We start from the raw sequence: 22,634 nt of genomic DNA, 5'->3' as shown, positions 1-22,634 counted from the left end.
ATTATCAGCTCAACGAAAAATATAAATGCATGCAAAATACATATTCGAGCACATTTTGTACAAGTTAAACTCAATAACAATTCCTGGTACTGATGAGGCAGCGCCGCCGCCATTTCTGATGCGGCAACCTAGTAGATATGGCCACTAACGATTTGTGGGGTTGTCGCATAAGGCCAGTTATTTTTTACATAATAAAAACCAACCAGAAAACACAAAAAAAAAACGAAAATAAATACAAAATACAACATGCTGCACACATACACACACACACATAAACATACATACATATGTATGTGCTTGTACGTACACAAAAGAAAACTATAAAATTTATGCTCATTGGTCGCAGCGACGACTGACTGCGACCAAAGCGCGTGCCAAGCCGCCAGAGCAACAGCGACAACGAGACTCTCTCATTGTTATTGTTCTTTTTTTCTTGTTCTTTTTTTTTGCGAAGTGTCCGCCGCCGTCCGCCCACCCTTCGCTCTGTTGTGGAGCTGATGGCGCGTGTGTTTGCGCTTTACTTCCGTTACAAATGGCACAGCAGACAAACATCAAAACAAGCTAAGAAAATCCCCACACACACATACACACACGCACGCACACATTCATAGAGTTCCAAAAATCTTGCATATCAGCAGCACTCATACACACACATACATATGTATACATATATGGGGAGTAGAGCACGCACGTACGCCATCCAATGCTCTCTTTAGGCTTGCTCTTTGCATTCTCTTTGAATGGCGCTTCTACTACGCTGTGTTGTGCTCTGCTGTGCTCTGCTGCGCTCTGCTCAGCTTAGACGACGCTTCGCTGCTGCTGGTAGCTACTTCCGTTTGTACGTGCCGGGCAGAGACCGAACCGAAGTTAGTCGAACATCTGTGCGCGCTGCCGATGTTAACGTCGACGTCTTCGTAGCAGCCGCCGCAGTCGCTGTCAGGCAAACAAAACGGCCGTTTGCTGCTGATGCCAGGCAAAGCCCGTGCGCTTCATTCATTCAGTATTTCAGTTCACATCGAACGCGAGAACTGTGCGGACGTGCAAGCAGCGGCAGCGGCAAAGTTCGGTCTAGTAACGCACAAGTAACGGAGCAACAACAAAAAACATTAAAAAAAAAAACACCACGCGCTCCCCAACTTACACACGTTCCGCTCTCTTTCTCTGTCACTCACGCAAACTTCAACAGGCGCCTATAATTAATAGAACACTTTACAAATTCGAAACAAACAAACAATTAGCAAAAGACTTTTGTGTTGTGCGTCGCCCGACCGCCCCCCGCTCAGCTCAGCCCTCCAACTGCACAACTTGCACTGCCCACCGCCCGACTGCGCCGCGCGTTCAGCAAAATAATAATAAAAAAAAAATCAAACTAAGAAAGGCTGCCGACTTTAATTGCAATTTGTCAATAGTAGTTAGTAGTAGTGTGCCTAAAACAGAACAATTATCTAGACTTATACAAAAAAAAGAAAAAAACAATATATTTCTTTTTTTTTTTGGTTTTTTTTTGTTGTGGCTTCTCTCACATGCGCCAAATTCAAAAGTCCTGGATTATTTTGAATTTCGAAGGCGAGGCGAACGCAAATAAATAAATAAATGAATGCAGGCAGACTTAACGAAACATAACGGGACAGTAAGCAGCAAGCCGTAAGCAAAGTGAAATCTCACGCAATCAAGCAGCGCAGCAGCAGCGCAGCCATAGCAGCAGCAGCAGCGAAACGCAAAGAAGAAGAAGAGCAGCGTACGCACTCCAAACACCAAACGAGCGCGTGTCGCGACAAAAGGTGCCTGTCTGTCAGTCAGTCAGACAAACACACACGCACATACTCAGACACACACAGACACACACGATCTGAAGATCACGAGAGAAAAAAAGTGTTGCTTCCTGTAAAATTTTTGTCAAATACTACTAACTACACTATAATTCAAGTGTGGTGAGAACAAAAGATAAAAATAAAAGTTCAAATCAGCTCAGCAAACGACGTATGAACGATTTGTGGTTTACCTTGTGTTGTGTGCATTGGCAAGAAGAAGAAACAGCAGCAGCAGCAATTGCAGCTAAGCAAGCGGAAGAAAAAGAAGACGAAGAAAAAGCAGCAGGAGTTGCTTAAAGTTATAAAAGAAGAGAGCAAGAGCGAGAAAGAGAGACTTGAAAGAGTCGGCGACAAAAGAAGAGGCTTTGCATGCCAATCAAACGCACACACAATTCTTGCTCTCACACACACATATACATACAGGCACACACACACACACAGAGACAGCAACCGCAACGCACAATGACCTTGCCAACGAACACAAATGCAGGCAACAACAACAACAACGGCAAAAACAGCAACGGTGATGATGAGTCGGACATGTTTGGACCGCCCCGTGTCTCGCCGCCCATTGGGTATCATCATCATCGGTCGCGCGTGCCAATGATCTCGCCAAAGTTGCGTCAGCGGGAGGAACGCAAACGCATTCTGCAGCTGTGCGCCCACAAGCTGGAACGCATCAAGGACTCGGAATCGAATTTGCGACGCAGCGTTTGCATCAATAACACCTATTGCCGTCTGACCGATGAGCTGCGACGCGAGAAGCAAATGCGTTACCTACAAAATTTGCCAAAGTAAGTACAGAATTATACAAATACAACAATCCAAAAACAAAACATATGCACATATACGTGTATATGTCTTCTTCTTACTCAAACACGCACGCATACGCGTCTGTATGTGTGTATGATGTGTGAATGCGAATGTGCCAGTGTTGCCAACCTGTGAGTGCAGAAGGAAAGCGAGAAAAAACAGCTATGACTAGCACTGCTGGGTGGGGAGTGCTGAGGGAACTGAAAGTTAAAAACTACGCAATATATGTGCTCTATTTGTGCATATGTTATATAAAGTTTACAGTTTCCATATCATTTGTATTGCCTCGACTGCATTGGCTGTTAAAAATCTATATACAATCATATATATATATATATATTTTTTTTTTTTCTCAATATTTCAATATGGCTTTAAGTCATGAAAACAAAAGAAAAAAAAAAAACAAAGATATAATGAAAAGCGCACTAATCCATCCAATTTATGCTCTTCATGTGCAAAAAAAAAAGGCCAAATGAACAGCACTGTGGGGGAACCCACGCGATTCGCGATTCGCGATTCGCCCTTTGATAAATTATATGCGTATTTTTGTGTGTGGGTGTGCAACAACCTTTGCGGGCGGCAACAAAAACAGAACTGATTCCGATTATTCAGAATAGTTCAAGTGCGTTCAATTTAACGATAGCTTCAAAATAACCAAAGACAAAATAATACGTGTTAAGCTTAAGCGTGCCTAGATATATATATATATATATATATATGTAGCGTGTGTGTATTTGTGAGATTGCTTTTTTTTTGCACTGTAACTTGACGCGCATAAGGATATTTCCGTCTGTGCTGCTGGTGGGGATGTTGAGGGAAGGGGGATGTGGTTAGGCAACCGCAGCTTGTCAGCTTGTCGCTTCCTGCAGACAGACAGACAGACGGGCAGACGCTGACTGTATTGCAGCAACAAGAACAGTAACAGCAGATAGACACAGTAAGCACTCGCTAAAATGTACAAAGTGTTGCTAGACACATACACACACACACACACATATATATATATATATATATATATATATATATATATATATATATATATATATATATATATATATACGCTATGTTGGGGAGTGGGGTAAGTGTGTTTGGGGGGTGTTGTCAACTAACTGCGCCTCAATTAGTTCGTTCATTATAGTGAATGCTCACCGTAGTATTTCTTTCGGTTGCATTCAGGCCAATCGCAAAGCAAAAGTCAAACAAAACAAAACGAAGCAAAGCAAAGATACTCAAGAGACATTAAACAACAGCAACAGCAACAACAACAGCGGGCAGAGCAGAGCAGCGCAGTCCACAACACAGAAACAGAAACGACACAAACTACAACAAAACGAGGAGGCAGCAAACTAGAGAAGAAAAAAACACACATACAGACACAGGCACAGAAATGCCAGCTATAACAGCAGGCGAGCCAACGAAAATTGTTTGGCCGTCGCTAAAGAAGGGCGTGTATAAAGATGGGAGACACCAACAACAACAACAACAATAACTAGAAAAAGTAATAGGCACTTGCCAACACACAAACACACATACATATTTATATGAATAGAAAATTCGATAACAGTTGGCGCACAAGTCGATCACAATTATCGCATCATCGCCCGATATTCAATAATAATCAAGTTATTTGCCGTCTTGCGGCCAAACAAATTTCAAAATAAAAGACAGGAACAAAAAACAAAACACAAACAAAAAACGAAAAGCGAAAAAAAAATTGCTTAAAAATCAAGCAGCAGCAGCAACAACAACAACAGCAACAAGAGTGGGGAACAACCTTCGCAGATAGCGCGATTACAGCCAGCAACAAAGGCAAAAATAAAAACCAAAAGAAATCAAAGCAAAGCTGTAGAAAAAAAACATACACACACACAACAAGTAGACTTATGCATGTGTTTGTGTGTGTGTGCTAAAAAGCGTTGCGCTCGTTGAAATAATCACGTTCCACTTGCAACAAAAAGCAACCATAACAGCAGCAGCAGCAGCAGCAGCAGCAACAACATAAAAGAGCGATGATAGCAAGCGGCGCTGTTGTTGTTGTTGTGTGCACCTCTAGAGTCTCCATACACGACGGCACATGTACACAATGGCACAAGCACACACGCACGCATACATATACATATATGTATGCATAAAATACCACAAGCATAGCACATGCCAACAACAGCAGCAACAACAACAACACACAAAACGCAACTAAAACCTTCAGACTTTTGCAAACAACACACAGCGACACTAACATGTTCATTTCTGTGTGTGTGTGTGTGTATAATTATTTATAGCCGTGCAAAGTCGAAAGAGTTATAAAATTTTAACTCCAAATATCAACTGTGTCCAAATTTAACGAAAGAACAAAAACATAAGAAAAAGAAAATGTAGTTAATCTGATCTTGAAAAAAAGTACGCATATATTTATTGTGTGTGTGTGCGAGTGCAAATCGAAATTGCGCATGGATTGGTGATCCATTAGCAGCTGTTGTTATGTTTTCAAATGCATTTTTAATGCTCTTTTCTGCGCTCTCTTCCCTCTCTCTCACTCTCTTTCTTTCTGGCAAGCCAAATGCTTTGACTGCGAGTGCTCTCTCTTTGCATGTGTGTGCGTGTGTATGTATGTGTTGCGAACAGGCCTGCGGCAACAGACGGCATGGCCGATATACATGCATGCACATATGTATGTGTGTATAATGTGATAATTTGTATTGTTTAGTTGTGTGTGCTTTTTAATATGCGGATCGATGAGTGTTAATCGGTGACTATTAATCGTTATCGGTGACCTGACGGGCTCCTCCGACAATATGCACTACTGATATGCATTTTTAGCTGTCTTCAATAAACAAATTTTAATTGTTCAATGGAATTGCTGATGATAATGAAATACATTTAGCTAGCTGCCATTATTTTTGAAAATAAATGAATCACTGGTTACGGCTTTGTACATATGTATGTAGGTGTATTTAAGATGTGGAGACGGAGAGTGGGGGTATTTTTTTTGTTTTTAATTTTTTCTTTCTCTTTGTCCGTCTGCTGCTGCTGGCGTTTGCCGTTAAATAGTTTGGCCCACTGTGCACTGTACGCCACAGCCCAGAATTTCTAATGCTGTTGTTGTTGTTGCTGATGTTCAGTTTTATTTTTTGTAGTTCTTTGTTTTTGTGCTTCTTGTGCTGCTTTTGCAGCAATCTATTTAATTGTATTTTGTTTTGCTGGCTTTGCCATTTGCTTTACCGTTAATATTGTTACGTTGTACTTGATTTTGACGTACGCATGTCAGCCCCACATCCACCTCCCCCGTCTTCTTTGTTTGAACTGTCATCTATCATCATCTAACTCGATAGGCGATGATTTGACGTCGCTTTGGCTTTCTTTTTGCTTATGCTGCTGCTGCTAATGCTACTGTTGCGCTTCCTTTGTTTCACTTGTCTCAGCGTGTGCGCCTGCTGCTGCCTCCAAGGAGAGAAAACAAATAAAAATGCCGTTACTACACTCACACACACACCTGAAGCTCTTTTTTTTTATTTTTGTTTTTTGTGTTTTGCGCGCAGCCAAAAACTTAATTCATCGCAATCGCAGTTTTTGCTTTTAGCTTTTGATTCGCTTCTTCTTGTCAGAGAGTTGGTTGCTGCTGTCGCTGTTGACGTCGGCGTTGACGCTGACGCTGCTGCTACTGCTGCTGCTTCTTCTGTCTGTGTTGCCGTTTCGTGTGCTGTGTTTCCGTTTTTGCTTCGTTTTGCTTAGTTTGACATGTTTTCACCAGCGAGCGAGACGCTTGCATACATAAATACATAAGTATGTATGTATGTATGTATGTATGTGCATCGAGTTACATATGTATGCATGTTAAAGCATGTGTGTGTATATGTATGTATGCATGTGCTTATTACTTTAAAGTTGTCATGCAGCAATCGATAATTTAATTAAAAGAAAAGGAAAAAAGTAGAAAATCAAGCGCCTAATGCTGCATACGGGTGAAATTCATAAAAGAAAATGACAATATGTACACAAGTATGTATGTACATATGTGTGTGTGTATGAATGTGAATAAATGTTATCGTAATGCATTTGGTATTTACATACATACATATATTGTTTTCATTAAAATTGCATTTAACAAAATACAAAAGAAAAAAATCAACGCTTATTCAATTGTTTACCGCATCTTTGCGCTAAGCACTCTCTTCTCGCCGACCGCCCTCTCTTTAACCTACTCAAACACACACACGTACGTACAGCCAAAGAGAGACGTTCGCTCACTTTCTTGGTGTAGTTGGCTTTTTTTTGTATTTTTTATTTTCTTTGCTTGCTTTTGCTCTTTGTGCACACATTTTGTAACCCACCGCCCCATTTTGCGGCATCGTAATAATTCGCGACTGCGGCGACGTTTTTATAGTTTTCTGTTATCTTGTCTTTGTTGCTGTTGTTGAGCATCTCATCTATTTGGTAACGATTGCAGCACTAGCAGCGATTGCCTACTTTACAAATACGCCCACACACACATATATATATATATATATATATATATATATATATATATATATACATATATATACATATATATATATATATATATATAGAGGCGGAACTTGGGGCGTGCGCCATTTGCATTTCGAGTGTTGTCTGGGCGCGCATTTAAAATATGTAGAACAATTAGATTATACAATTACAATACAGCAGCGCTTGTTGTTGTTGTTGCTGTTTCTTCACTTGATCGATGCATTTTTTTGTTGCCTACAATATACATATGTATGTGTGTATTTACATAGAAGCGATAACAGTTAAATTTTAAATGATTTTTTCAGCTGAATTCGCTTCTAACAAATTGAAATATTTGAAAGAGATTGATTCGTGCACAGCTAGTTTTTATACACAGATATTTGTCGGGAATATCGAATTGGCGATTTGTGTAGATACATAGATAGAAAGATAGATAGAAGAAGGAAAGAAAGATAGATGCTGAAGTAGATAAACACGTATTATTATTCAATTTTTTCGATTTTGTGTTGTATGTGTAAAATGCTCGCTTAAATTCTTGCTGCCATTTGTAATTGCTTATCAGTCAGTGTCAGGCATAAACAGCACTAAATGGCTGATAAGCAAAAATAAAAGAAAAGAATGAGCGAATGAGAGAAAGAGGAAGAGAGAGGGGTGAGTGAGGTAGTTGTAGACTACGTGAACTAGTGCACACTATTCGCAAAGTTAACGGGGCATTTGCAGCACCAGCAGCGATATGTGTGTGGCTGTGTCTGTGTGTGTGCTCTTTAAAGTCGCTTTCAAATTCAATTTGCATGGCCAGCATATTACACGAAGCGAAACGAAACGATGCAAAGAGAGAGGAGAGAGAGAGGGTTGCTAGTGGGGTTGTGTTTAGCTTGAATCGGTTTTGGCACCCCCCCTTCCTTCACACACACCCCCTCGGGCTTAGCAAATGAAGTTGTCTCTGACATACGCCTCCTGCGGCGGCTCCAAAACGACCCCAAACAGCGCACCAACAAGAACAACAACGACAAATGCGCCTCATCGTCCTACATATTCGCGACTTTCCGCTGTTGCTTTTGCTGCTGCTTCTGCTCGTACTTTGACGTAGCGGTTTTCCCTTTTTTTGCCCCCCTTTGCTTGCACTTGTTCGATTGTGTGACATTTTCCTCAACTTGTGCTGCTTTTTTTATATACATGTATATATTTTTTTGCTATCCTCTTTTTCATTTTTGCAGTCTTCGGGTTGTATATGTGTATGCGTGTGTATTATAAATGTTTGTAAGAAGGATAGCATCAAGTTTCGTGTGCGATAATCTGTCAATAGCTGGATCCAATATGTCAGAGGCAGGTGAAATGCTTAATATGCTCCAATTCTCATATATGAATTGAGTGCTTTTGGAGTTCCCCTATTAAATACACACACAACCACAAACACAAACAGACACACACATACACTTACATACATACATACAGCGACATATTTCACCACCATCATCACGGCCACGGACCATTGAAAACGTGCGCAAAACGAAAACACAGATAAGACAAAAGAGAGAGAGAAAAAAAGCTGCTAGCTGCTAGCTACTTTTAGAGTGGACAATACCGCTTGCTTATCGGTCGCATGCCATGCAAAGGCAAACGCAAATGCAGGCAAGCAAGCACGCATACGCACACGCACGCACGCACGCACGCACGCACGCATACAAGTGACGACTCTCTCGAGCTCTCTCACTCTTAGTCCGACTCCCTCGCACGCATGCAGTGTGTGGTCGCCTCGGCCGCTGCCTCTGCCTCTGCCTCTGCTCAATGTCAGCGCGCGACGTTTCAAACATTGACAAACGTTTTTATTGCCATTAATTGCTGATACTGCTGCTGCTGATGCTGTTGTCAAAGAAGAACTGAAAGAGCATTCGAGTGTGAGCTTTGGGCGCGCTTTGATGTCGTCATGTGTTTGTCGAGTGGTGAAAATCAAAGCTTTGCGTCTTTTACATTTGGTGATCCGCAGAGCAGAGCAAGCAAAGCGCTCGCAGCAGTTGTTGTCGCTGATATGTGATAATTAATTCTAATGCTTGCTGCTTGTTGTGAGTTGAGCTTTAAAGCTTCTTGGCATATTATGTGTTTTTTTTTTACATAATGTGCATGTAGTATGAGGGAAAAAGCACTTGAGCATGACAGACACACAGTCACACAGACAGACAGAGAGCAAACAATTTGCCGCTGGCAACTTTTATTTTTGGGGTCACTTGTGCAATGACTGGCGCTGCATTTGCTACGCTTTGGCTCTGACTGCGCTGCTGCCCTCGCTGCTGCTGCTGTTGCTTCTGCTGCTGCTTCTGCTGCTGCCTTGCCTGTTGGCAACTTCAATTTAGTTATTTCGTTTTTTTTTCTTTACTTCTTTTGTTTTTTGTTTTTGGTCTGGTCAGTGCTGCTGCTATTTTGCTGCTTACCTTTTTGCCTCTGCTTTTGCTGTCGTTGCTCCCATTTCTGTCCATCATAATTCAAGTTAACGGCAAGTTAACACACTCAACGGGCAATAATAGCAACAACTAAACTAACACACTTTTTTTTTTTTCGTTATTTGTGCTTTGCTCTGTTTTGTTTTTGCTCTCTTTGTGCACGTCGCTTGGTGTTTGTGCTTGTTGTTGCTGTTGTTGTTGTTGTACGCTTTCTGGTTTTTGATTTTTTCTTTCTTTCTGTAAATCTCTCTGGAGCGCGCGATTTATTGCTGCTTCTTCTTCGCAGTTTCGTTTTGATTTTTGTTGTTGTACAGATTCCTACGTACTTTCGCTTTTTATTTTTCTCATCCCTCCTCTGCCGCCCAGCGTGCACCTTGCCCATGCCATTCTTGTCAGCGATGTGTGTGTGTGTGTGTGCGCGCTTCTGTTTGTGTGTTTGTTGCTCTTTTCTGCTTTAATAGTTAACATTGACATGCTCAGTTGCGCGTCTTAATGCGTTGCCGTCGCTGTTTTCGTCTGTCCGCCTGTCTGTCGTTCGTCTTCTGTCTACTGTCGTTCGTCGTTCGTCTTTGACTGCGTCCCACTCTTTTGATGGCTGTGTCTTCTTCTTTAACATACCTTTGCTGACTTAATTCGCATTTTGTTGTTGCTGTTGTTGCTTCTTCAAATGCTTTGGCATATTGGCTGAACACAAAAGACACTCTGTACTCGGCGGAAGGTAGAGTGGATGGGGTTGGGTGGACTGTGGTAGGGGAGGGGGAGGTGGAGGGGGAGTTGGGTTGCGCTTTTATTGAAAGAGAAATTAGCTGAAATTTACTACGCTGCTGGCCGCCAGCCGTCAGCCGCCGCCAAGCAGCAAACGGCGCACAGTTGGCCCAGTTAATTAAAGTGCGACCCACGAACAACAAACGAGCAGCGTACTTGGCTTGTAAATCAGCCTGACATCGTTACATCTGCATACACACACACACACATACACACACCCACACACATTTGCATACATACATACACACATACATACACATTTATCGGATTTATTATATGTAAATATTTATGATTATTTGATTGCGTCAGCGATAACATATCGAAATTTGTGTGTGCATATGAGCTAAAAAATTGTTATCGATATGTTATCGAAATATAGAATGGTGCCGCTGACAAATTGGGCATTCATTTCGTGTGTGCGGCAAATGAACAACAGTTATTCTTGTTATCGAAAACAAAGATATCGATATCAAAATGCCAGCCAAAACAACTGGTTCACATCCTTGTTCGTTACAGCAGTGGTATTTGTGTATTACATTTTAAACGGCATGTTATCGATAACATCAATTTAAGCTAAGGACGCAGCAAGTCACACCGATTCAAGCCACAATTACAAGCCATCGATGTTATCGATAACATCAATTTAAGCTAGGGACATATAGAGGATCACAAAGATTCCAGTAACAATTACAAGTTATCGATATATTTTCTTATCTTTAAATTGTTATCTATATTTTATTTACCGTTGCACAAGTTTTTCTCGTGTTTACCTCTTATGTCGCTTTGTCGAAGGCCTTTTCACAACAACAATAACAACAACAACAGAGAAAAGAAGAAGAAAACACAACTAACTTTCCCTACCACTTTCTCTCTCTTTCTCGGTACGCCTCTCTCGGTTTGTTTGTGGTGCGTGGCACAGAACCGAAAACAGCAGCGCAGAATTGGCACGTGAGAACCTCTTCCAGACCAATATGGACGATGCCAAGCCAATGAACAACAACATCAACAACAACAACAACAACAACAGTAATAATAATAACAACAACAACAATGGCTCACGCACCATTTGCTCCATTGAGAATCATCAGTTGCCGCGTGTCAGCAACAACAACAACAACATTAACAACAACAACAACTCTTCAGCGGTATCCTCGTTAATAGCTGCACGCAAGCGCCATCTATCGAATAGCAATCTGGTCAACGATCTGGAGATACTCGATCGTGAGCTGAGCGCAATAAATGCACCGATGCCACTGATCGATCCCGAGATAACGCAGGGTGCCGAGCAACTGGAGAAGGCAGCGCTGTCAGCGTCACGAAAACGGATGCGCACCAACAACTGCAACAGCAACAGCATCAGCATCTGCAACAGCATCAACAGCATCAACAGCATCGGCAGCATCAGCAGCAGCGAAGATGAGAGCGATCGTTTGGTGAGAGAGGCACTCTCACAGTTCTATATACCGCCGCAGCGTCTCATTTCGGCGATTGAGGATTGTCCGTTGGATGTTGTTGTGATCGGTGCGGGCGCCGGCAACATTACTGGCGATTTGATGAGTTGCAGCAGCAACAGCAGCGGCGGCAGCAGCGGCGTCGTCGTCGGCAACAGCAATAAGCGTGTCAAGTTGAACGCCTGCACGGATCATTTGGTGGATCATTTGGTTGACTTTGATATGAATCAGAATCAGAAGGACTTTGAGGTCATCATGGATGCACTGCGTCTAGGCACGCCCAGTCCGTCCAGTCCAAATCCAAGCGATTCATGCGGCCAGGCAGCGATGCTCAGCGAATCGGCGAGCGTTTTTCACAATCTCGTTGTCACATCTCTGGAGACATGAAGGTATCAGTAAGCGGCGTCGGCGAACATTGGATAACTGGTGGATGATTGGCCGATTGGCGGCGGATTGGCAGCGGATTGGAAGAGCGAGCAGGCACAGGCAGGCAAGCAGGCACAGGTGCCTCCATCACTCAATCCAGCACCGCCCCCCACGCAAGCAATCACCACCCCTCAAAACAAAACAGGGACACAAACAAAACAAAAACAAGCAAAAAAAAAAAGAAAAAAGAAAAGAAAAACCACAAATTGGCCTAAAAGCAACAAGCAACAAACAAACAAACAACAAAAACATTTACAATTACACAAGACAAAGAGCAAAGAGTTTTTTTTTTTTTTTAGGACTTAAACTTAGCGCTAATTTTATGCATAAGACTTTAAATCGTAAGCTTTACACTTAAGTGACCAAGGCAAGGCTTTGGGCTCGTGGCCCAGACCAATCGAATGGGTAGGCGACGGGGGCTGGGGTGGGGTGGGTGTGTAAGTGTAAGTGTGTGTGGTGTGTGTTGGAAAGGGATAGGATGGGGGATATGGGATATGTTTGGTTACAGTATTACATCAATAATATAAACAACTGTGTAACTGACCCATACACACATCAAACACACACACACAAAACACACACACACAAAACACACACACACCAAACACACACACACACACACGAAACACACACACACTCACTCACGAAACACACACACGAAACACACACACACACCAAACACACACACACACCAAACACACACACACACAAAATATGTCTCGCATTTTGTACAAAAGTTTTCTTTTAGAACAGTTTGTTTTTTTTCATATTAAGGATTGAAGCGAAGAAAGAAATACCCAACAAACACACATACAGACCAACACACACACATACACAACAAACACACACATAACAAAAATCAAAGAATTTGTAGTCAAAACGAAAAATGCAAAACATAAATATCAAATCAAATCAAGAAGCAGAGTGATAACAACGCATACATCAAAGTAAATAGACAGAGACAGAGAGAGAGAGAGAGACAGAGACAAACAGACAGACAGACAGACAGACAGCTAAAGAGAAAGTTAAAGCAAAGGAAAGAGTCGTAACAAAGAGAAGAGCGCAAGTCAAAGAGCCCCGTTGGGTAAGGCGACAATTTACTGTTATTTTTTTAAGCTTTTAAAAACAAAATCGAAATGAAAATAGGAACCAACCGCAAAAAACTGAAGAGAAGCAGTCGGCATTCAGCATCGAATTGCGATCGTCGCGCTTAGCTAAACTTAATTTAACTCAGCTCAACTCAAATCAAATCAAATCAAATCAACTCAACTTAAATGAACTAAACTTAACTTAAATTCCACATACATGTTTTGCACCACATGCATTCCACACTTTAAGTTAATGCCGCTATTCTCAAATAGTCGCTTTACCCAGCCAATGAATTTCATTTTAATTAAATTTAATTTGTTTTTTTTTTTTGTTTGATATTTTTTTTTAATCATTGATATTGATTGTTGATAAATAATTGATAATAAGTTTGAATGCATTGCAATAGAATTATATAAAATTATTGTTGCATGGATCATTCTTTGATCCCGATCAATATCGTTTTGATAAATCCATGCCCCAATGCGATGCACATACGATCATCGTCCACACACTCTTCGGCATGTCATTGTTAACATTGTTAATTATCCATATTAATGTGGCCCAGTGGCCAGTCTAAAAGTTTGTTGGCGGCTCAGGCTCATTTCCATCATTTCCCCCAGTCAGCCAGACGTGGTTTTCTCGTTAAGATTTTCCACGATTGAATGTTGTAGTTGTTGTCCACCCCTCAACCCCCTCACCCCCTTCCTTAAAGAGTGGGCTTTAAATTTGTTAGATCGGTACTTCTAACAGAAAAGAACAACTGAAAACAAAAAAAAAAGAAGAGAAACAAAACGGAAAAAAAAACAAATGCAAAAACAAAAAGATTTTGTTCTCCTAGTCAGAAGCCAAACGAAAGAGAACGGTAAAACGGTAAAATAAGTATTGGCAATTTTTGGGCCTTAGCTGGTAGTTTTCTATACCCTCCCCCCTGCCATGTTGAAGTCACAGCATTCAGCAGAGCGCAATATAAAACAGCTTATAGACTATATACCATATACCAAATCAAAATCGGAATCAGACAAAAATTCAACTGGAAAGCATCCACTGCCAGTGATGATTTGTAGTAAATTTCACCATTTCACGTTCAATTCAACTGTGATCGTGGGTCACACTTGCAATGCAATGCAATGCAATGTGAAACGGCCACACTGTTTTCTTGTTCTCTTCTTTTCTTGTTTACTTTTTATTGCGCTCGTGATTGTGCATGCTGCATGGTTATGGCTATGGCTGGGCTGGAATGGGGAGGGGGGCGCGGTCCTTAACTTGAATAACGGTTTCATTTTCCTTTTTAAAGAGAAGAAGAAGAAACAAGTCTTTTGCTAATTTACGAAACTTTTAAACACAGACACACACACACAGACACAACAAAAACAAAAAAAAAACAACAAGAACAGCAAGAAGCAAGAACAAAGAACAAGTAAGAAACTCTGTGCACAACAACAACAAATTGTAAACAACAAAATGTGAACAACAAATGAATTATTAAATAGCAATTTAAATATACAAAAAGTGCAATTAGAATTTTTTAAAATATTGACGCAACAAAGCAACAAAACCAACAAAAGTGCATTCAAACAAAAAAAAAAAAAAAAAGAAAAGATAAAAAACAAACAAGTATTTAACTATTAAACAGTAATTGGGCAAACAACAAACAGTTTAAGGCAAACAAAAACAAAAACAAAAAGCAAAAACAAAAGAAAATCAATTAAAATGAAAAAAATAAATATAACATTTTTTTCTTCGAAAAAAAGGCTGTGATACAAATTTAAGGTTTTGCTAAGATATAAATACAAAAAAAAAAAAAAAAAAAACAAAAACAAAACAAAAAAAAAAGAAGAAAACAACAAAAACATATGATCTACATATATAGAAACATAATGTGTGTATTGTGCATATATACATATATACATATACAGATACAAATACATATACATATACAAAAACACATATGTATGTTACGTACGAGGAGCATTTAGTATTAGTGTTGCGATTAAGAGAGTTGCAATCGGTTAAGCGTGACCGCAGCTTAAGAGAGCTTTTTGCTGGCGCGCTCCCTCTCCCGCTCTCGCTCTCGCTGTCACTCAGTCCGTTGCATTGCAACTTTCGCTCGTAGCTTTCATTGATTTTATTTCGCATTTCTCTCTAAATCGTAAGCTTTTGTTTGTTTCTTTTTATTCGTCGTAGTATTTTGCCTCGTTTTGTTTTCGTTTTCGTTTTCAGTTGCAGCGCCAAAAAAAAAAAAACAAATATATATATTAAAAAAAAAAACAAAAAAACAAAAAAATAAAACACAAACAAAATATTCATATTAAAGAAGATGATGATGAAGAAGAAGAACAAGAATTGTTACAATTACCAACTAAATCATAATATGTAATTAATTAATATATTGTTTTTAAACATTAAACATTAAACACTTTGGCGGCGCATCGTTCCAAAGAATGTGGCGACAACTCGAGCAGCCCATTTTCTAGGCCTAGTATATATATATATATATGTATATATATATATATATATATCGTATATTAAATACATACCTTGTACGCATAATGAATATTATTATTTTGTAATATTGTCTTAATTGCCAAAAAAAAAAAAAAAATACATATATGAAAAACAAATATATGAATCGAAAGAAAGAAAGAAAGAAAAAAAAAACATGAATGGCAAAAAACCAAGCGCATAGCCTAAGTTGACCTTATCTTTTTAGTATCTGGCGGGATTACGCATTATTTGTTTATACCTTTAGGCATAAGTTTCTCTTTTAATATATAGATCCCATCTTCTTCTTTTTTTCTTTCTTATAATAATATGTATTATTTTTTTTTGTTTGTGTTTAACTAGACAAATTGTAGAATTATATAAGTCATATGCGAATGACAATTATTTCCATTTTAGTTAATATTTCATATGCCTCGAGCAATTCTACTACAAAAATAAATTATATACCAATATAAAATTGAATTTTTACTTTTTATTATGCCTTTTATTTTATTTTTAGATTTTGCACAATTCCAATTTTGGTGAACAAATGCAACTTAAACGCAAAAAGAAAAACAACTTAATCAAAAAAAACAAAACAGAATCTTTGTTTTTAAGTACACAAAACAAACAAAGTCTAAAAAACGTATTCAGAATCAAATATTGATGTTTTGCCCAGTTGGCAATCGATAATCAAAATACAAAACGGAAACACAATCAAAGCTTAAATCGATTCAATAACGTTGATTTGTTCAACTCGAAAATGCTCGATTTCAGTCGAATCAACTAGACTCAAATATGTTTATATCTCTGCAATCAGTTTTAGTTTTTATTTTTTTTTCGGACTATGGACAAATATGAAGCTTGGTTCCAACTAGAAATGCATGCGTAAGCAGCTCTGTTAACCTTGTGTTTTTTTGTTTTGTTTTTTATTTTTTTGGTTTTTTGTTTTTTTGTTTTTGTTGTTTTTTGTTTTTGTGTTTTTTGGGCTGTACGAGATACTACCATGAGATCATCCGCTTGGTTAAGATACGACAAAAATATTATTATTTTGCTTTGGGTCGATTTGCTTAGTTGAACTTTGCGTGTAGTGCGACCCGGCTCAGGGTTATGTTGCTTTTTGGGGGTCAAATGTGAAATGAATGAAAAAAAAAAACCAAAAAGAACAACAACAAACAGCAACCTTAGAGAGACTATAGAGACAAAGACAGAGAGCGAGAGAGAGAGAGGGCAGAGGCAGAGAGCGAGCGAGAGAAACAATGCAAATTGACTGTTTCGTTGAGTGACTGCATTTCGCTATTTTGAATGTCAAATTTCCAAAAACTCGAGTTTTGCTGAGCAAGTCGTGTGCAGAAAAGAGAGAGAGAGAGTCAGCAGAGAGGGAAGCGTGGATTGCGGCGGGCGGGGCGGGTGGTTGGGGGCGTGTATGTTTTTATTCGTGGCCAATGCCGCTGCCGTTCAACGACTCGATGAGCTTGAACCGTATTCGACACAAAATAAAACAACTATCAAAAAAAAAAATAATAAAAAATAATAACAATAATAATAATATATATATATATATATATATATATATATATATATATATATATATTTATATATATATGAAATGAAAGAAAAACCCAAAAAGCAGCAGCAATACAAAGACAACAAAAATTGATTTAAACTGTAAATGTAGCTCTTTGGTTTTGTATACCCCGCAGCAGTCAGCAGCAAATTGAGTAAATATATATATATATATATATATATAATTTTCATTATTGCAAAACTAGATAGTTCCTGTCTATCCTGTATATAAGGTATATATGGGAAATTACTTGATACTCGTTGCTTTTTCGCTTTCCAACAAAGTCTTTGCTCACCTCAATTGAATCTCAGATATTTGATATATCTATATATATATCTATATATTTCTGTATCTATGCCTGTATTTATTTTTGCAATTTTTGAGCAGATGCAGGGTATCTGCTAGTCACTGAACCGTTAACAGCTTCTTGCCCGGTAATTGGGCATGAAGAATCGAAAGAATGTCTACCAAATATGAAAACAATCCAACTAATTATTGGCTTCCATATAAGTTTCTTCCTTTTTGTAGCGTGTAAACGTTCAGTTTAGTTATTTATTCCATTTCTGTTGTATTTATGATTTTCTTTCAAGACACACGCACACACAGACACACACACAGACACACACACACACACACACACAAAATAATACCTCTTGATCTATGGACCACTTTAATGGGATGCTCTCTGTGGAGATTTACTTGAGTTCTATTAAGTAAACTGATAAATTATCTATGAATGAACAACCAACAACCAACAAAAGAAAAAAGAAAAACAAAAAGAAAAAAGAAAAACATAAAGAAAAAACACATTATTATTGATAACGATAAGATTACTCGATCGATACGTGTCGTCTCGTCTGCTGTAGAGATAAACATATTTTGCGTTTTCTGTTCAACCATGATTGATAAGTACTTACGATGATTTAACTACACGCTTCGATTTATGGAGATATATACACGTAGTCGTTAGATAACAAAGATTATACATAGCAATGAAAGTAAGGATACATAAGTGCTTTTTAATGGAATATATAGACCGCAAAGAGAATATTGAACAAATTAATATATAGTAATAAATATTTGTAAAATAGAAGAAAATATAAAAATCAACAAATACAAACAAAAAACCAACAAAAAAAAAAAAAAAAAAAAAAAACACCCAAAAGAAGAACAAAGACAAACATATAAATATACTATATATATATATATATATATATATATATATATACATATGTCTATATATATTCCAGATAATATATATGTATATATATATATATATAAAATATATACAACATACAAAACTTATATACACCATACATATATATATATATATATATATATATATAATTGTACGTATTTATTATGAGTTGCTTTTAGTGTGATAATTCTTAGTAAAACGACAAGAAAATTTGCAAAAATAAAATTGAACAAAAAAAGCGAATATGATCAATATTTATTTCAGTTTCGGTCTACAGCACTGCTTTTATCAGAAGAACTCAAACTATTTGTTATCGAGAGTAAACACGGTTCTTAATGATATCGGCGATGACAAATACATATCGAGAAACTCCTGAAATGTCAATCGATTGTTATCGATTCTTTGACTTCGTTGCATTCAATTCTGAATCACTTTCATCCAGTTGATTGCATCTATTGCTATTTCCGATAACTGCAAATGGAAAATAAATTTACTTCCGAGGAAGTTTATCGATGCTGTAGTAATATTCACAAATAAATCGAGCATATAAAAATGAATATTGAAACCAACTTGAAAGGTAATTTGGCACATGCTGTTACCATATAAGGTGCTGAGATGAGCTATTTGGTTACACAATGATCTGGCAGTGTTTTGTACTCTTGCTTTCATTTGTTCTCTTTCTCTCACTCTCTCTCTCTCTCTCTTTGTCTCTCTCCCTCTCACTCTGCTTTAGTTGAGTTGAGATTGAGTATATAAAGGACATATGACATGCCCACCACCAATCGGGATTGACTACCCCCCCTGGCAATGCTGTGATCTGCAGACGGCAATCGGTGAATTCATTTTTATTTGTCTATTGACATCTTGCCAAGGTGGTAAGTCTGATGATATCATATATATCATACGCTCTGATAGGCAGGCAGCTTGGTGCGTTCTTCATCATTGGTTGAGTCGTCATCAAATGATAATTAAATCAAATGGCTTTTTATCTACAATTTCACGACAAGCACGAGCCAAAGAGGACCGGAAGCAACCAACTGTTGCGATAATAAAAAAAAAATGTAGCACAAAATAATTAGCAATGCTGAAATAAAGTAAAGTGTAAAATTTGAGAATCTATATATATACATATATGTATATATATATATGTCACTTGCATTTTCTAAGACTCTTGAAACTTGTTTCTATTCTATTTTTCGACCGATAGATTTCCAATTCAGACGTTATGCAATCCATTCTTTTTGGGAACATTCTAAAACACCTTAAAAACAGATTATATTTATATTAATTTTAAAATGCAAATATTAGGTATGTCATCAACAAGTTTATTTCATTTTGGCCACCGATTTTCTTTCAATATTTTGAGCATTGACTGCAAGGAGCCGGTGTAAAAACGCTATTGCAGCTGAACAGATAGGTGGTAGGGCAAGGTGGTGCCGGAATTGATGATCCTCCGTAGCCAGCTGATGCCGGGCCATAGCTGGATGTTCGCGCTGACATCAGCATCGGACTAAACATGCGTGCAGAGTATCCAGCAGACTTCGGTGCTGCATATGCGGCAGCCGGGGGAGCTGCGTAGCTGGGTGCAACTGGCGCTGAATATGTTGGCCTTTTAGGAGCTGCATAACTAGGAGCAGCAGGGGCAGAGTAACTAGGAGCAACTGGAACTGAATACACAGGAGCCTTAGGTGCGGAATAGCTTGGGGCGGCAGGTGCTGAATAACTTTGAGCTGGTGCTGAATATGAGGGACCCTTAGGTGCTGAATAGCTCGGAGCGGCTGGTGCTGAATAGCTTGGAGCAGCTGGTGCAGAATAACTTTGAGCTGGTGCTGAATAGCTTGGAGCGGCAGGTGCTGAATAACTTTGAGCTGGTGCTGAATAGCTTGGAGCGGCAGGTGCTGAATATGAGGGACCCTTAGATGCTGAATAGCTTGGAGCGGCTGGTGCTGAATAACTTTGAGCTGGTGCTGAATAGCTTGGGGCGGCAGGTGCTGAATATGAGGGGCCCTTAGGTGCTGAATAACTTGGCGCAGCTGGTGCTGAATAACTTTGAGCTGGTGCTGAATAGCTTGGATCGGCAGGTGCTGAATATGAGGGGCCCTTAGGTGCTGAATAGCTCGGAGCGGCTGGTGCTGAATAGCTTGGTGCAGCTGGTGCTGAATAGCTCGGAGCGGCTGGTGCTGAATAACTTGGCGCAGCTGGTGCTGAATAGCTCGGAGCAGCAGGTGCTGAATAACTTTGAGCTGGTGCTGAATAGCTTGGAGCGGCAGGTGCTGAATATGAGGGGCCCTTAGGTGCTGAATAGCTCGGAGCGGCTGGTGCTGAATAGCTTGGTGCAGCTGGTGCTGAATAGCTCGGAGCGGCTGGTGCTGAATAACTTGGCGCAGCTGGTGCTGAATAGCTCGGAGCAGCAGGTGCTGAATAACTTTGAGCTGGTGCTGAATAGCTTGGAGCGGCAGGTGCTGAATATGAGGGGCCCTTAGGTGCTGAATAGCTCGGAGCGGCTGGTGCTGAATAGCTTGGTGCAGCTGGTGCTGAATAGCTCGGAGCGGCTGGTGCTGAATAACTTGGCGCAGCTGGTGCTGAATAGCTTGGAGAGGCTGGTGAAGAATAACTTTGAGCTGGTGCTGAATAGCTTGGAGAGGCTGGTGCAGAATAACTTTGAGCTGGTTCTGAATAGCTTGGAGCGGCAGGTGCTGAATAACTTTGAGCTGGTGCTGAATATGAGGGGCCCTTAGGTGCTGAATAACTTGGCGCAGCTGGTGCTGAATAGCTTGGTGCAGCAGGTGCTGAATAACTTGGTGCAGCAGGCGCTGAATAGCTTGGAGCGGCAGGTGCTGAATAGCTTGGTGCAGCTGGTGCTGAATAGCTTGGTGCAGCCGGTGCTGAATAGCTCGGAGCAGCAGGTGCTGAATAACTTGGTGCAGCAGGCGCTGAATAGCTTGGAGCGGCAGGTGCTGAATAGCTTGGTGCAGCCGGTGCTGAATAGCTTGGAGCGGCAGGTGCTGAATAGCTTGGTGCAGCAGGTGCTGAATAACTTGGTGCAGCAGGCGCTGAATAGCTTGGTGCAGCAGGTGCTGAATAACTTGGTGCAGCAGGTGCTGAATAACTTGGTGCAGCAGGCGCTGAATAGCTTGGTGCAGCAGGCGCTGAATAGCTCGGAGCTGCGGGGGCTGAATATGTGGGAGCCTTTGGTGCTGAATAACTTGGAGCGGCGGGAGCAGAGTAGCTTGATTTAGAGTTGTAAATTATCGGTGGTCCGTAAGCCTGCAGTGGAATCCGTTGCGAGGAGCGAGAGTAGCGTTCGTCGAAGCTCTCGTCGGGGAAGATGAACTCGTCGAGTTGCTCGTTGCTGGCTGCTAGTTGCTCCGACGGAACAAGTGCCACCAGGCAGCCGATGATTAAAAATGTTAAGAAGCGCGCTCCGTTCATGTTCGTCTGCGAATCGGTGTCCAGTAACTAAACTGTATTTCGGTGGTTATATCTTTTATGAGCTGGTAAACCCCAAATCAGCAAAAAACCTAATTCTCCACAAAACCAAATTTCGCAAGGCTTTCATTTTCGCTTATATCGATCGGTTGTCGTGATATTTTATATATGTCATTGAGTTGGTGCCACTGTGTTGAAATCAGAAGTGTTCCAGTTTTGTGAATCCAAATAAAGAAAACCGAAGTTGACCCTAAAGACTATGGGATACACTTAATAACAATTTGATTTTTTTTCCAATTTTCTTTTCCCAAAGAAAGTGCAAAGAGAAGGGTAGAAATTGAAAGACTTTGTGTTGGATAGAGTACGGAGAGAATACATGTTGTTGGTGCTGCAAGTTATGTGGGTTGAATATCTGTTCTGATTTAAATCTGTGCTGATTAAGCAGTGTGCCTGAAGAATGTGGAACAGATAAAATATTATTGACTCGATTAATATGGGTGGAAAATGCTGAATATGCAAAACAATTAAAATATTCCGTGAAACGTATTTATATAGGATTGTATACATACTAACTTAATGCAGTAAATAAAGTAAAAGAACATATGCTAAATCATTCTGAGCACTTACTTTAAGTCATAACGAACAAATTAAAAACAAAAAATATTTAAGTTGTCACAATGT

General features: G+C 39.7%; 2 protein-coding genes across 2 annotated transcripts; one reads left to right on the top strand and one right to left on the bottom strand.

The window, feature by feature from the left end:
• The first annotated feature begins 869 nt into the window (after nt 1–869).
• LOC6565567 (protein DDB_G0276689) lies at nt 870–14,753 on the top strand. The gene is made up of 2 exons (XM_001992319.3): nt 870–2,605; nt 11,232–14,753. Exons 1-2 carry the CDS (start codon nt 2,181–2,183, stop codon nt 12,148–12,150), a joined length of 1,344 nt encoding a protein of 447 aa, XP_001992355.2. The 5' UTR covers nt 870–2,180; the 3' UTR covers nt 12,151–14,753.
• A 5,194-nt stretch (nt 14,754–19,947) lies between these two features.
• On the bottom strand, nt 19,948–21,766 carry LOC6565565 (putative mediator of RNA polymerase II transcription subunit 12; the record flags this gene model as incomplete). The annotated part of the gene is made up of 1 exon (XM_001992317.2): nt 19,948–21,766. A coding segment is annotated over one exon (1,743 nt), but the record flags the coding sequence as incomplete, so codon positions are not given.
• Nucleotides 21,767–22,634: the final 868 nt, after the last annotated feature.

This window comes from Drosophila grimshawi, unplaced genomic scaffold (genome assembly GCF_018153295.1).
Source record: "Drosophila grimshawi isolate 15287-2541.00 unplaced genomic scaffold, ASM1815329v1 contig_848, whole genome shotgun sequence".
NCBI lineage: Eukaryota > Metazoa > Arthropoda > Insecta > Diptera > Drosophilidae > Drosophila > Drosophila grimshawi.
The sequence above is the reverse complement of the archived record's forward strand: the minus strand, read 5'-3'. Positions and strand labels throughout refer to the sequence as shown.